The following is a 17,250-nucleotide window of genomic DNA, read 5'->3' on the forward strand; positions in this document are numbered from 1 at the left end:
GTGAGGGAGAAATTAGCTGTGCTGAAAAACAGCTACAACTGAAATGAAAGAACTGTAATGTGTTAGAGGGTACACACAGGACAATACTGTCACAGAGAACTAAGAGATGATTTACCATCTAAGGAAACCAGAAAATTCCACATTTGAGAAGCTGGAATCAGAGAATTAGGACATTTTCCTTACAGAAGTGGCTCAAAATGATGAATAGATGATCAAAATAGGCAATTAATGTAATATTTGGCAATGAATTGATGGATTGACTAATTGTTGCAGCTCTTTATCAGTTTTTATAAAATGTATTTTTATGTATTTTCAAAATACATATTTGTATCTCAAATACATTTTTGTATTTGTATTGTGATACATTTTTTGAACAAGTATTTGTAATTTGTATCAAAATACTTTATGATGTATTTTCGCCCATCTCTGTGTATCAGTATGTGGTGTTTGCCCAGCCCTTCATTGGGAAATGCAGCTTTATGGAGTGGGATACGTGGAGATGGTCTTCAGAAGCTTTGATGAGATTGACAGTAAGTAAACATTGTTTCAGATACATGGTGTAGTTGTGGAAAAGTGTGTGTGAGTTTGGAAGAGGAGTGCACCACTAGGTGGAGACATGCATCCATAGCAGTGTTGATTTCGTAGACGAAAACTATGAGGAAAAATGTTAGTCGACTACCTATTTTCACTGGTGAAAACTAGACTAAAAATGTTAGGGAGGGACGAATTGGGAAGAGATCCAATCAGAAGAGAAGAAGACACTGGACACTGTGGACAGACTGCAAACAGATCCAGACATGTCATATACAGAGTCTAGAGCAGTTTTTCATACGCTAACGTACTTCCGATGTCAGTAAAATTTCAGCTCTCTGTGGTTTTCTGTCTCATAACCCTCAGCTCATGTCTCTGCAGAGGTCAGGGGGGGAGAACATCCCCCCCCTTAGATCCAGGCAGTGCCAGCTGAACGGGAATCGAACCCACAACCTCTGGCCCCGGTGTCCCTGTGTGTATTATTCTTTCACACCACCAACTGCCCTTCACACTCACAGCTCTTCTCCGGGCGCTCTTGTCTCTTCTCTCTGCCTGTCACCATTCAAAACTGACTGAGGCTCGAACCCACGACCGCAAAAGTGGCTGAGGTCTCAATATTGCTGGGTAGCAAGCCTACTCTCTGTGCCACCAAGTCAGACTGATTGAATGAGGTTTTCTCAGGGCTTTAAATTACTCTTTCCTCTGGCTGTCGACATTCAAAACTGACAGAGGATCGAACCCACAACCTCAAAGGTCACTGAGGCTCAAACCCATAAGCTCCAAACTGCAAGACAGCAATCCAACTCTCTGAGCTAGTGGGCCATAGTGATTAAGACTAGAAGATTAAAGTATAGTCTTTATGCATCTTAAAATATGTTTTGAAGGGACCTTTTAAGTTGAATAGTATTTGAATTATATTAATATGACGTGAGTTTCTATTCGCCTTGCACAGAAAACCTTTTACTTTTATACTTGAGTACATTTCAGAGCCTGTACTTTTTTTTTTTTTTGCAGTGAAGCACCCGGGACGGGTGGGGACCAACTTCTTCCACCACCGCTGGTCAGACGACAATCATCTTGCATGTTTTTAGTGGGGCTCCATATTGTGGAATTGAGGAAACCCCAGGTGAGCACGGGGAGAACAGGCAAACTCCACACAGAAAGGCCCTTTTGACAAGATACCCCACCTGGGCACCAGGCACCGAATTAAGGCACAGGGAGACATACCCTCAGTGCCAACAGGGTCCCAGGCCAGAATCGAACTCAGGACTTTCTTGCTGTGAGGCAAGAATACACTAACACTGCGTCACCATGCCCCCATACATGTGGACCTCCTTGGCACAAGACTGCCCTCTCCTGGTCAAGGCTATAGAAAGTTTAAGGACTCTAAAGTTTGAAGGACTTGTCAGCAGGGAAGATGCTTGCCACGGGGGATTGGACTTTGATATTCCAGTTGAAGGAAACGACCCTATTCGCCACACTGCTGCCCCGCCCACACATGGTTCATTACTTAATCAATTACTGTGCTACAATACTCTTTACATCAGAAAGGAACGACCTCCCAGAGCCGGACGTTCGTTTCTTCAACTAATCTAATCCAAAACTTCCTCGTGTCATTAGCTCTGCCAAAGGATCTCAAGCCATTTGAGTGGTAAACCAATTGCATTAAATGAGAACTTGAGGGCCAATCCATCCACATCAACTGTGAGTCTGCATTTCTGGGTGGCAGTCAGTGGGTGCTTCCTCTCCCTTGAGGTTTGAGGGTGGAGCTACATGGAGTTCCTCTTGGTCTTCCTCTCCTAACTCAATACCCTCTCTGCATAATCACATGTAGCTGTGGGTGACAGGCAGCAGCGTTGCCATGGTTTGCATCACTGATAAGACCGTGTGTCTGCAGATGTTCGAGAAGATGGCGAGGATCCAGTATATGGCTTGTTGGGTTTGGATAGTGTTGATCACACAGATCAGCTGCCCGGGTGAGTTTGCTTATCTGTGTGTCTGCAGCTGTTTGTGTGTATCTGTGTGTGTGCAGCAGTTTTGGGCTGGTGGTTTCATTATTTGTTTGTGTGCTTGTTTTAGTTTGTGGTGCCTTGGTGCTGAACAAACCACCAGTTAAGCACAGAAATGTGTCCTCAAACAATTATTGTAATTGTTGCACTTTGCAACATTTCCTTTCCTGATGATATGAGAAATGCATTGTTAATTGTTGGTTTAGTTCTTATACTGTATGGCCCATTCTACAGAAGTGGTTCAAATGGAGGGTTAGGGGGTCAAAATAAAATACTGTTTTTATACCCAAATCTATTCTAACATGTTACAGTATTTAAGACAGACAAATCTAGAGGTACAGTGCACTCTTGTCCTATTTTCAGAATCAGCCAATTAGGATGTGTGGCAATGTCTACAGGCGACGCACGCACACCGAATAGGCTCTGCTGAACTGTGCGGGCTGTTTCGCATCTATGTGTTCTTGATATATTATTCAAAATTTTACCAAACATGAGGGGTTTCGGTTGTAAATGCATCATTGTGGTTGAGACACACAAGCAGCAAATGACATAAAACGTGTTTTATCCATTTTATTTGGGAAAGAAATATGGGACAACAGTAAACATGTCATGCCCCATAAATAATGAAGTCCCTGTGCGGGTAAATCAGTAGCTCATGCCAGCTTGTTCTGAGCTGTAATTGTAGTCTGGACTGTGGGATGACATGTTTGCTGTTTAGGCCCAGGCTGTTTAGGCGCATGTTAGTTTGTTGTGGAGGTCAGTCTTAAAAGAAATGGCATCAGGCTCATCAGGCTCAGTAGAGCAAAGATGATAGAAGTGTCCCCAGATGAACCAGTCCTGTCTTCACAACCCAGTGAACCCACATTACTATTTGTCTCTGTTAACACCCGAGGCTAACTGTGGTCACAACAGCATTTAGCAAGGATGCCTAACAACCAGTGCTTTCAACAGACAACTTCCTTGTCTAAAATGTGGATGTATGGCTAGAAGCATTTTGACAGACTGGAATAAAGTGTCTTTTTAGGTGTGAGATGAAACTAACTAGTAAATCAAAGAACCCCTGAACTATATATATATATATATATGTACTGTCTATGAATTACAGTCTACCCACTTCTCCAGGGATCACTACACCACTGAGTAATACTAATAATACGTAAACCATTTTTTTTTAATAATGGCAAGTTTCCTCCCATTAGAAAGCACAGTATAAGTGTTTTTTTTGTCACATTTGTGTTGTGGTCTAGGATTAGATTACATCACATCACAAAATTGGCTGTGGAAAGGGGTTCGAGCCTCTGGGTCTAGGTGGTCTGCCATCCAAGGACCTAAGCAACCTAGCCAAAGTAGCCATGTGATGCAGGAGTGATGGTGCTGAGATGTGATGCAGGAGTGATGGTGCAGGAGTGATGGTGCTGAGATGTGGTGCAGGAGTGATGGTGCGGAGATGCGGTGCAGGAGTGATGCTGCTGAGATGTGTTAGTGCTTTTGAGGACATGGGCCAAATATAGAGAGCCCTAGGGCCCTATTTACCAACCAGCATCTGAAAACAAATGTGGTGAACGGCAAGAGACAATCATATTTTGATCCCGTTTGACATGATGTTTGACATGATGTTTGCCAATTTAAAAAGATCACTTTGCAAGTCTAGAAAGTTGCAGTTTGTCGTAAAACTGTTGCACTTTAAGTTATAAATGAGAAAGACTAGACACAACTAATCTCGTGACGTCATACCTTTCTCTCCCACCAGACTGTGGCGTAAGCCGGTTCAAGGTTTTACGACAGTGACGCATGGGCGGCACGTCGCAATTTACGTGGAACATGTGCAGAGTAAAACAGACCTGTCATGCTGAAAATAAACAAGCGCACATTGCTAAATGGAACAGTCGCCTCTCGCCTCTAATTATAAGTGTTTAGACAGAGAACAACACTTCACACAGACCCTTCAGACGATGTATATTGTGCGAGACGAGAGATGTAGTTCATTGAGCAGGTCCATACAAAACTAAGCCTTTGTTCACACAGGACGCCTAACGTAAGCAGAACTGAAGCTTGAGGCAGGCTCAGGCTGAGCTGACGCTTAACCGTTCACTCGGTTCGCCTGTTCACAAGGGCGCCTAAATGAAACTTGTGGGTTCAGCGTAGGTCTCTCGCCATTCACCATCACTCATATTCTTTCGGGCGCTGGTTCCTGTGCTGAAGCAGGACGTGGGCAATCACTTTGGCTCTCTATAGCCTTTTTTGGAATTTGTGGCACCAGCAGTTCCAGTTCCGGTGCCGCAGACTTTCTGTTCCTGACCTGCGGGCATCATAAATTCTGGTGCGTCCCTCGACAGTTCATCCTTGACACCTTCCCACGTTCGGGAGTTCCATGAGTTCGGCCGGGCGCCCGTACAGGGGGAGGTACCGTTAGATGATGTCACCAATGATGACGACTGTTAGATGATGGATGATGTCAGCGCTGTTGTCAATGATGATGATGTCACCGCCGATGATAATGTCATCATTTGTCATCATTGGAGAAGACGATGTCAACAATGATGATGTCATAATTGATGATAAGTTAGTGATTTCACTTATGATGTCATACGGTAATGTTGTCAGGTTCGAGGGCTATAAGAGTCAGTCAGCTCTGCCTGCTTCACACTCAGATTGTAGAATCATCCATGGTCTTTAAATTGTGGACATCTCTCACCCACAGTTAACAGGCAGGGTTAAGAAAAGCCTGACTGTGTGGTGAGCAGCACAGTTCCTCCGGTGAACAGGGTTTTCTCTCACCACACAGAATGCTTGAACTGGACACATTCGAATGTGATGGAGGAGGCGGTCACCTACACACCAATCACGATTCTTTCTCATTATGCATAATGTTCTTTTCATATTATTTGGCCGTGGAGTAGGCCTAATATATAGGCTAAAGAAAATATGGAAAATTGGCTGGTGGCCCCAGGCACTCGCCCAATGCGATCTTTATCTTTATCTTTAGGCTATTGTTTATTTGAGCAGGGACAGTACACAATAAATATATTGCACCAGAAATAGCTAAAAGCTAATTTGCTATAATCCGGCCCATAGTCTTAGTTATTATTCTGGCTTTAATTGTGTGCTTGGGGTCCTTTATGCATCCAGGCCCAGGGGCCCATCATGTCATAATCCGCCGATGACTGACTATAATGCGAGTAGCCTATTATACGTAATTTACATCCTGGAATTTGAATGGTTAATCACCACTGACCACGACTTGTGCAAAATGCTTATGACAACAAAAATGCCCCTTTTCTTTTGAAACACATTTGTTTAAATGTGTTGTTAACTCTTTGTAGCCACATCTGAAATATCATTACGCGTAATGGTATCCCCCGGCTGTGTGTTACACTTTTGTCCTTTCTTGTTCTTCCATTAGTATACGGTGATACTCGGTTCCTGGACAGGCATGCGGGGGAGTCCGTGGTCCTTCCCTGTGCGACGGATGAGAACGCCACCGCACCCTTGGGCGTCTACCTGAAGCGCTCTTGGCTGCGTCCCCGCGATGTGATGTTCATGCTCGCCAACACTCCGCCCGTGGCGCAGGAAAGCGACGATGACCAGCGTCTCGCTGTGCACGGAGACCCCAGCGGCGGCTGGCTGAACGTGACGCTCTCCCAGCTGAGGGCCAGCGACACAGACCGCTACTACTGCGAGTTTGTGTTTGAAGGGATCCCTGTGGACATCAGAGTACCTGGCAAGACGGAGTTCTTCCTCCACGTCTCTGCTGGTGAGTTTATGGGGAAACCGCATTGTTTCTCTCACCCAGAGGGCGATTGACATCATCATGTGGTCGGTGGCTGTGTTTCCTCAGCACTTAATACGTCGGCTAACTTCCTTTGCTTCGGGTAAAACTATTCTTCAAAAGGGATTTAAATATTTGGGGGGTATTTTCAGCTGCTCTCATGTGATCCTCACACATGACTTGAAAACAAAGCGCATCGCTGATCTTGAAAGGTCATCTTCCAGACTCTAGTTTTCTCATGACGCACTTTAAGGGACAGTTGCTTTGCTGTTTATGTCATGTTGTCAAATGTAGCCAGTTTCCTCTTCTCACCAAAACCCGGAAGTGAGCATCGCCTGGAAGTCAATGGGGTTTTTGTGTGGGGATTTTGGTTAGATGCCTGAAATAAGCTCTGTGGTTAACAAAAGTCTATGAAACGGAGACCTTTGTGTTCAGCAAGATCATCTCCATAAATTAACCCCATGTTTATGGTTTTTGAAGTGTTTAAAAAAAATCGCGATCGCATTTACGCTTCAAAAATGATAAAAGTGGTGTTTCTTTGTGAAGACTAGCTGAATACCCGTCCCCTGGCAATTTAGTCGGGCCTCGCTCACAGAGTTGGCATGCAGCCTCTCCTCTCTCTCCCAAGAGGGTTTTCATAGCCCACTTCCCTGGCTGATGCCAACTCCACTCAGGTGTGCTCCTCCACTAAGGTGAGCTCCATCAGTAGCTAACGAATGGAGCGCTCCATGGTGCTGAACCTGTGTCGACTCATTTTGGCCACTAATTAGCCATTTTTGCCCATTTAGCCAGCCCTAATTATTATTACCCAATTCCAAAATCTGGCTGGATTAGGTCACCTGCTGAGGTGCTCTTTACACTTCCTGAAAGATTCAGCGTGATGGCACGTAAAATGGCATAGTTGTGGCCGAACACAATCTCTGCTCACTCACTCACAGATTTCGCATTCTTACTTCTTATACTTATAGCCTATTCTAGGATGATCTTGCTGAACACAAAGGTCTCAGTTTCATAAACTTTTGTCAACCACAGATCTTATTTCAGGCATCTGACCAAAATCCCCACACAAAAACCCAATAGACTTCCAGACGAGGGAACCGGCGCGATGCTAACTTCCGGGTTAGCCTACAAAAATAGGCCATCCCTGCGTTACTCTATCTCCCTCTCTGCTTCTTTGCACACTCTCTCCCCCTCTCTCCTGCCACCTTACAGCATACACTCCCCCTCTCTCCTGCCACCTTACAGCATACACTCCCCCTCTCTCCTGCCACCTTACAGCAGCTCCCCCTCTCTCCTGCCACCTTACAGCAGCTTAGCTTTAACAGCTCATAGTTGTCGGCCATATTGTGAGCATACTTTTTTTTGTTGGTCCTCCTTCGCCATCTGGAGACGGTCGCGGCTGGGCGGACGTAGTGCGAGTGGAGGCGTGCGCCGGCGACTCTGCGGTGCTGCCCTGCGTGCCCCCGCACGGCCAGGGCCTGGCGGTGGAGGCCGAGGGCGTGAGCCTGAAGCGGCAGAAGGGCGGTGCGCCCATGGAAGTCCTGTACCACTCCAAGCGCCACCCGCTGCCTCCCGAGAGGGTCCTGCTGTCCTCCCAGCCCGGACCCCGCGGCATCGGCTACGCCTACAACATCACCCTGCTGCAGCTGCGGCCGGAGGACAGCGCCTACTACAGCTGCCAGCTTCTCGTGCCCGCCAGGCCCGACAGCAGCACCAGCCTAGGGAGGCGAGTGTTCTCTGTGTCTGTGCAAGGTGGGTCACGTCACACTGGGACTCTGCTGATTTGCTTCCCCCCTCCCTCCCCCCCCATACATTTGGGGGTGCAGCTACCACTTCCTTCCAGGGTTCCCCACACCTCAAAGAAAATCAAATTCAAGGACTTGACAGGCCAAATTCAACGAGCCAACCTGGCATAGTTTGAGACACACACAGATCAAGGTTACTGATACAACACTGAGAACTTTTATAATGAGAACTAGCAGACGATTAAAAAGAGAGAGAGGCCTGAATGTGTGAAGACTCAATTCAATTTCTCTTCTTCTTTCAAGGACCTGTGGGAACCCTGTATCATGTGTCTGTTTTACATCTGGCTGTTGCAGTTTCTTGCTTGTCCGTCACCTCAGCCTCAAACTAACTCGCTTGAGATGTTGCTTGTCTTTGTCAATGGCAGATTATTTTAACAGGCAAATGTATCTGTGATGCCAACAGAAATACAGTACAGTATCCTTTTAGTAATGGTGGGCAACATCAGCAAATGCATTGACACCACTGCTCCAATGACAAACACATTGAGCCCAATGTCTTCCTGCAGCTCAATGTCCCCCTGCAGCACAATGTTCCCCCGCAGCTCAATGTCCCCCCGTAGCCCAATGTCCCCCTGCAGCTCAATGTCCCCCCATAGCCCAATGTCCCCCTGCAGCTCAATGTCCCCCTGCAGCTCAATGTCCTCCTGCAGCCCAATGTCTCCCTGCAGCACAATGTCCCCCTGTAGCCCAATGTCCCCCTGCAGTCCAATGTCCCCCTGTAGCCCAATGTCCCCCACAGTCCAATGTCCCCCTGTAGCCCAATGTCCCCCTGCAGCCCAATGTCCCCCTGTAGCACAATGCCCCCTGTAGCACAATGTCCCCCTGCAGCCCAAGGTCCCCCTGTAGCCCAATGTCCCCCTGTAGCCCAATGTCCCCTGCAGCACAATGTCTTCCTGCAGCCCAATGTCCCCCTGCAGCTCAATGTCCCCCTGCAGCCCAATGTCCCCCTGCAGCACAATGTCCCCCCGCAGCTCAATGTCCCCCTGCAGTCCAATGTCCCCCTGTAGCACAATGTCCCCCTGTAGCACAATGTCCCCCCGCAGCTCAATGTCCCCCCCGTAGCCCAATGTCCTCCTGCAGCCCAATGTCTCCCTACAGCACAAACACCACTGCTCCAATGACATTTAGCACAATGTCCCCTTGCAGCACAAACGGTGATTGGGGTCCAAATGAATCAAATAAGGAGCGCTGCTTGGGTGTCTCTGCTACATTTGACTGGTGCTCTTTGGTGAAATAAAAATAGAATAAAAATGTATTGCGTTAATGAAAACATTAAAATAGCAGGTGAGCTACGCACTGCAGCTTCATGTCTTCAGAACAGACGATTACAAAAAAAGGAAATGCATCTAACAAACAGTTTTAGCCCTTCAGTCCCAACTGAAGTGCTAAACTGAAATGCTGTGTAGGCTATAGTCAGTTGTGTTTTCGCACAGATGATTTGTCTTGAGTGTAATGGCATAATGTAGTCAAACTCTAAACTAGGAAGGAAGTTGGGCTCAGTGGTTTGTGCAACTTCCACTGACTGAACGTGTCCCACCTTAAGCCAGCTGTCTTTTTACCACTTCATGTTTTCACAATATAACTGGAAGTGTTGCAAGTGACTTCTAGAGTTTAAATCATGTCGTCAAGCATATTGACATTTTGAAGAGGACAATTTAAAGTGTGCAGTCTGATGATGTGGCATGTTCCAAACCTGCCTGCCCTGTCCTCTCCACAGGCGGTCAGTGCGGCTGCTCCGGCTACACCACCCTGCTGTACGCCTTGTCTTCAGCTGTGGCCGTGCTGCTCATCACCCTCCTGGTTGGATTCATCGTGTATTCTCGAGCGAGAACGGTATGTTTTTATTAGATGTGCTGGTTCAACATGACAAGAAGAACACAGTATGTCTGTCTTCTCAAAGTGGGGAAGCGTGAACCCCCAGGGGTCGTTGAGGGGGCTCCCCAGAAAAAAGGGGAATAATTGATTTTCACTAGAATTCCATCCATAAGTAACACAATGACAATGTATGACTATTTTGGTCATGGGTCTCATAAACTTTCTCTAATAAAACCTTTAAAGGCAAAAATCGTATCGGATGGGGGGGTACCCTGGGACAAAATCTTTGTCTCATGGGGGTCCATGGTCTAATTAGTGTCAGTTTAGGGGTCCTTGACGTGAAAAAACTTTGAGAAGCACATCCTTAATGAATATGGAAAATTACTCTCGGAAGTGAAGTATTTTAAACTCGGGTGTAACCATCTATCAGGGACAGCACAGAGCATCCGTCTGTTTGACTGTAACCAACCACAAAACCACATCAGTTTCATAATTTGTTGGTTCTGTTTGTCGACACGCAATTTAGTCTTCTTTCTTTTTGTTCTTTGAAGGTTAATGGTTGTTAATTGGGAGCAGGGTTAATTGGTTCTTTAGTTGATTGATACTCCTCCACCTCTTTATCAGGCTTCCAGGTACAGTAGCAACAACATAACCTATTTAAAAGAGGAAGTGAGCAGCAGACCAGGTCCAGTCCTTTTTTCGCGGCACCATCATGCGCGCGAGAGAAAATGAAGTCAAGCTCTCTACACAGGAAATGGAGTTTGTCTGTTCGCAGTGCCTTCACTGATTTGTCTTCCTCTCTCAGGGTAAAGGACAGCGCAGTGTGCAACCGCAGCCCCAGCAGCAGCCCATCTACGAGGAGATGGTCGGGATGCAGGCCCCCGCTCGAAAAGTGCCCCCCCGCCATCTGGAGGAAACGGACACCTCAACGTACAGCAACGGCCTGCTGAAGTCCCGACCCGAGAACCTGTACGAAGGCTCCAACGGGGGGTTCTGCCCCAGCGAGGATCGCAAGTGAGACGTGACGCCAGCGCCTCAAGTCAGGTTATGAGCTAGAACAGCTTGCCTAGAACTCACTGGACTCAAACTACTCAGTCAGAACTATGTGACGTTTCTGCCACACACGGGACTCAGACCAAACACCTCTTGGTGAAGATGTACAGCGGTAATCGTACGTTATTAGAACCAAATTCACACCACTCAAAGCAACGATTATACACTCTACTCAGGATTTATTTTCTTTTTTTACATTTTGTTGGGATGTAATTAGTTTGTACGTTTTCTATATTTTCTATATTTTTTGCCTGCCATTCATTTGTGATGTCTTTATATGCAGTGATAAAATATGTAGCTTTGCTTTTCTACTGCACGTATATGTTCAGCCCTCATTAAAATAAAGTGCTATAAAAATCATTTGGCTCATGGTGACACAAAATATTGTACGAGCACAAAAACGGAAGAGGCACTCAGTAACAGCCAAGAAAAATGGTAATTTATTAATATAGTCCGAAAGAAACTCCATAATCCATGGAAACAATCCCCCCCCCCGGTGCATGTCCTTAACAATCACATTCTATGAGGAGAAAAAAAGAACATTAAAAGCCACAACTTTGTATCTCAGTTACAGACATTTTTCCTTAACATTTTTTTTTCCAAAGTAAAGAGAAAGGCAAAGGCAAAGTACCCCCATTCCCCCCGCCCACCTGACCCCGCCCGCCCACCCACCCCTTAGAAAAAACAGACAGCCTTGAAAAGTCCTGGGCCTTTTTTCTCAGTACAACCCACAGTGCTTTAGCAGAAGGAGAAGTAAGCGCTCATTGGTTAAGGATTACACAGCATGGCGACGACGCAATGTCAAGTTTGCCAAAAAACATGAGATGACAATGATAGTAATGAGGAGGGCGAGGGGGAAGAAAGAGCGTAGGAAATCTGAACAAAACAACAACCCTACATCAAACCCGGGACCCCCAGAGTCGGCGTCGACGAACAGAACCGCAGTACAACAGCGGCGCTCGGACCCTCTCTCTCCCTCCCACTTGTGCATAGATCATGATCCTTTTAAAAACCAGCTTTATTCTTTATTCCTCCACGTCCACCTGTCTCTGAAAACCACCTGTTACATAAAGGAACCTCTCAATGCTGTGAACACCTGTCAAAGGAACAGATTAAGCGTCAACAGGCAGGAGAAAATGATTCAAAAACAATCGAGTAATGCACGATGCTCCTGGACTACACGATGGAAACTTTTAAAGAACACACGTACAATTCAGATGCACGGCTCGTCAACTGCCTTTTTTGACAATCATACCCATTGATCATTTTGTTTAAATGTAAAGCAATTTCTACGTAGATTTCACATGTAAAGCACTCCACTTTTTTTTTAAAAAGTCGATTCTCAGTCCTTTTATTTGGTAAATATGTAACTTGCTACAAACGTCTTTTTGTAGTTTTAAAGAAACAATGGTACTTTATATTCTGTTAAATTCATAACCTTCAGTGCTTGCTTGGAGTTTTATTTTCTCTGTAGCTTTTCTTTTTTTATTTATTTATTTCACACAAACATTAAAGTTAGAAATGAGGGAGTTGGTATTCTGGAACCCTGGCCTTCCTGAGACAAGATCCATGTCTTTTTATGAGTGTGCAAGATAGTGAGCAAATTGCGTCGCTTAAAAGAAAACAAAATGACAAATCAATACATACAGAGATAGTCTGTCGACATTAAAAGAGAAATTAAACTTGAAATACGACACAACACTGATCAATCCCAGAGTTCTGAAAGTAGCATAAATCTTCTTTTTGCAAGATTTTCATGTCCATATTCATTTGATGGAAGATGGAATTCGTCCTTTTTTTTCTTCAACATTCCTGTTATAAATTCCTATTTCCTTGAATTTCAGACAAATGAAATGCTTGTAAACGACATGTGGCTTTTGCAAAATAAGAACAGAAAAGATAGGCACCTCTGAAATGAGTCTTGTAACAAACTCACCTCCCCACTGGACCCCTTTCCATTTCTCCATGAAGTTAACATAGGGATTACTATTCTTCTACAGCTATCTATGGCCACAGTTCTTTGTTTTTTTTCCTCATTTTTTTTTATAATTTTTTCTTTTTTAGGTTTTTTTTCTTCTTTTTTTTGAATAATTGGAACAAAATGGTGCAATACTCAATGATAATCCTTGTACTGGATTATTCCACAATAAAAGCCACTATAAGGTAGATAAACTTTTTACAGATAGAATGAAAAACAAAAAAACAAAACAAAATCCATTAAGTCCTTGAGTAAACATTTACACATGAATTGTCACCATCTCCCCTCGGTACTTAGTTTCGTTTCTCTACGATTAGCTGAGTGAGGGGTAGAAGACACTCAGTGCAAAGTTAGATGATAATAACAATGTCTATCAGAATAGTTTTTGACAAAGAACAGGGAGAGAAAAAAGACAACATACTGAGTGGAACATAATAGCAGGCCATGTGCCCTGTACACACACAGTTGTTTGTGCACACATTCATACATACATCTGACTTTCAAGCACACAACTAAGATGACTTTTGCTTCTTTTTCTCTCTATGATTTTTGTATTTGTTAATGCAATTTTTGAACTGATGTCCTCTAAAAGCCCGGGAAGTGTACTTGTCAGATGGAGGAAAAAAAGACAGATTACTAAAGACTTCACATTACGTTATTGGCGCTCCTTGATTCAAGTATTTTGAGTTCAATATTTTGTTTTGTTTTTTTGATATGTTTGTGATTTTCTCTACTGGGCAAAGTATGCATTAACACCCAGGTGATTTCAGCTTGGGCTTTTAGACTTAGGCTAATTAACAAACAAATACACATACAGTACAAGCACTTCAAGGTACTGTAATGTGTCATCAAAACCAGAACGTGCATATCCAACTCCACACGAGAAAGACGTCGCTTTCAGTCAATCAAGTATCAGTTTAAACCCCAAATCTTTCCTTCCGATCACTTATTTGCGGGGGGAATACATATTGCTCATTTTCAGTTGTGTTAAACCAAGACCTTTTTTAAAGGAAAATGAAAGGTTTCAGAGGTTAAGATCCAAGAAGTCTGCAGATGTGCTACCACACACCGTACTTGCAGTATATATATATATATATTTATATGTAGTGTGTATATATATATATATATACTGTTATGTAGAACAGAGCTGTAGAGAGGAGAGCCTCTCGATGCTGGTGCAGCATGGGGAAGCCCATTCACTGTCAGGGTTCTCCAGTTAGTACAGGACGCTGGGAGGTCCTCGGCTATTGGGTCTGTCTGAGCTCGGATCAAGGCAGTTACAGAAACAGGCAATAGTGATTTTTGCTTGTGTGCTGCAGGACTGCAAGTCCTGAAAGGTAGCCTTTTCCCCTTTTCTTGTTTTTGTAGATTTTTTTTGTATTTTTGTTTTTCTTTTATGTTTTTTTTTTTAAGACGTTGTACCTTTTTGAAATGCGCCCCCCCCCCCCTCCTCCTCCCCATGGTCCTGCTGATGCAGTTTGAGGAGCGGGGGGGGTGGGGCTGATACAGTGGAAATGTACAGTTCAGTGGGCCCGCTTTGAGCAGGACACAAACATAAAAAAAAAAAAGATAAATACAGCATCCACAAAAAGGCACCCCGGCCACACCGGTCCACTCCCGAAGATGGTGGAAGTAGAGGCAGGTGCCCGGAGACGTTTCAGCTAGAAGTGCAGAGCTTTAACATATTATAGATCTTTTTTTTTCCCCATTTAGCTTTTTTTTTTAATCATTTTTAAGATTTTTATGTCAAACTTCATAAAAATGACGTTAAAATGCGATTTCATTTTTGGTTTAAAAAAATATGTACCCGGGATTACCCATCAACTGTGCACCGTAGCATACCGGAACCCCCACTTGAGTAAAGATGTTCTCTTCTTTACCACACGGGGCATTCCCCACCAAAGCAAAAAAAAACAACAAAAACACATCTCAGTCCTTTTAGGGTGTGGTGCTGCCGCCCGTGTGTTTGATCCCTCCTGTCCCCCCCCACTGCGTCCTCCGCAAAGGTTATCAAAGATCCTCCAGACACAAGAGAAGTGCTCTCTATGAAGATAGTATGACACACAGCAAATTTATATTGGCACATGAAGTTGGCGTCGTGTACGTGCAGAAACGGGCCCCTAAAAACAGTAACATTACAAGGAGGCCACCGTTGAAGAAAGGGATTCATTGCCGACCCTTTCCCTGCTCATTAGGATTTGGACGGACCTTTTTACTTGAAGACTTGGCTCTCACAGTAGAAAGGACAGAAACGGAGAGCTGCATCTAGGACTTTGTATCATCAACTCCCCTACCCTGAGATCAAGCTGGACACGAGGTGTCGTCAGCGCAGAGAGAAAGGCCTACCTCCAGCGGAGTGTTTGGAATATATATACGACAGTGTTGTGGTGGTTTCGCCTGACTTTACCCAAACGGTGGCCATTTTGAAGTGCTGACTGGAGCGCACAGAAGGGGGGGGGGGGGAGTGTAGGGGTGGGTTGTCTAGCTCTGGGAGGAGTGCTGATTCCGGCGTCAGGATTGGCATGCTGCTGTAAAGGGCCCCAGCCTCTAGTCTTTTGCATAGAAACAGATCCGAGGGCCTGTTGGTGACTGGTCAGGGGAGGGCTACTGGGTCTGGGAGAGGAGGAGGAGGAGGTTGTAGCGTTAGCAGCTAGGCAGAGGGCAGGTGGGGGACAGCCTGCGGGCGGGCAGGCAGAGCAGCTTGGGAGCGACAGACGCCCACACCCCCGACTGAGACACCCTATTTTTACACGTCTCAAGATACTACCTGGAAGTACTACAGAATACTGTCCAACACAAAGCATGATCACTTACAAACCAATAGACAATCAACGACGGTCTGTAGTATTGATCCTCGTTTTGCATTCAATACACAGGATGAACATACAGAGGCACCTCTGACCAAAGTGTTTCTGCATATGAACAGTGAAGGGCTAGTTCAGCAGCCAGTATTTTGTAGACCACTGCATGTAGACACAAATAACACAAATAATACATCGTAAAAGAGAAAGTAAAACGATAACTTCAAAAAAGATTAAAAAAAAAAAAAAAAAAAAGAACACTGGCAAAATTTTCCAGAAATATGACTGTTTCATCTTCCAGCTAAAGTGATCTTTGTGTCAAAGAACTGAGAGATGGGTGAGACGACAGGCTCGGTCGGACGGACGAACCCACGTGTGGCCGAGTGCCGTGATTGGCCGGTCTCAGAGGAGCCGCTTCTTGCCAGACTTGGGGGGGGGGGGGGAGGGGGGGGGTCCAGCGGGGCTTGGTGCCAGCCCAGGAGGAAGTGCTGTGTTGTGGGGGGGGCCATCTTGACACCCCCAGGGTCCACAGCAGAGAGGCACTCAGTGGACCCTCCCCCTTCCCCAGCCAGCCCCGACCGGCCGCCGGCTAACTGCCGGGGGGGGGGGGGGGGGGGGCGTCGGGGACAGGTAACATTGCAAGTCCAGCGCTTCCAAACGGAACAAGGCTAAACATTTGGAGTAACAGTGATATTCACTTTGATATTGTTCAAAGAAAACAAAAAACAAAAAAAATCGTAGACTGCCGTTTTTCCCCCTAAAGTCCAATAGTACATTTCAGTTTCGGTTCCCTTCGTCCTGCTACCAGAGGAACAACGCCAGACACATTTCCAAGGAATAGATACAGTACAATAAAAGAGCAGGATTTTTTTTCCCCAATGTTTTTGCTGCTCCTTTTTTGATTTATTGGATTGCAGTTGAAGCGATTTGCTCTTCATAAGTGCTCTGATAAAACCCTTTGAATTTATAAAAGTCTTAGTCTCTTCTGTTTGTACAGTACCAAATGCAAGGAACACTCGTAGATCTACTGCATTAGGAGAACCCCCTCTTATTTGGTATTGTGCCAGATACCCAGGACCGTCCCCGTCCCACTGTGGAGTCAGTCTGTGCTGATACCCAGGGTGTAGCAGCAGACCCAGGGTGTGGCAGCAGACCCAGGGTGTAGCAGCAGACCCAGGGTGTGCTGATACCCAGGGTGTGGCAGCAGACCCAGGGTGTGGCAGCAGACCCAGGGTGTGCTGATACCCAGGGTGTGGCAGCAGAGAGGAAGTGCATCGGGTGTGCCAGCAGTTTCAGTCTTTAGTACAGTTTGTACTGTACATGCACAGCTCAACAGCTGCTCCTTCCTCTTTGCACATTTTGCCCAACAGCTTCATGGGATTGGGGGGGGCGGGGGCCTGGTGGTAATCCAAGTTTTGAAAAGGGAGTACGATTTTTTGTAGTTCCAAAGTCCTTTGCTGCAAATCAACAGCAGCGACAAAACAAATAA

General features: G+C 45.4%; 1 protein-coding gene across 1 annotated transcript; it reads left to right on the top strand.

Moving 5' to 3' along the window:
- The first annotated feature begins 2,362 nt into the window (after positions 1-2,362).
- cd7al (cd7 antigen-like) lies at positions 2,363-14,965 on the top strand. Its single transcript, XM_083655535.1, has 5 exons — positions 2,363-2,507; positions 5,944-6,294; positions 7,699-8,061; positions 9,832-9,947; positions 10,735-14,965. Exons 1-5 carry the CDS (start codon positions 2,393-2,395, stop codon positions 10,945-10,947), a joined length of 1,158 nt encoding a protein of 385 aa, XP_083511661.1. The 5' UTR covers positions 2,363-2,392; the 3' UTR covers positions 10,948-14,965.
- Positions 14,966-17,250: the final 2,285 nt, after the last annotated feature.

Source organism: Poromitra crassiceps (assembly GCF_964638095.1).
Source record: "Poromitra crassiceps genome assembly, chromosome: 19".
Classification (NCBI taxonomy): domain Eukaryota; kingdom Metazoa; phylum Chordata; class Actinopteri; order Beryciformes; family Melamphaidae; genus Poromitra; species Poromitra crassiceps.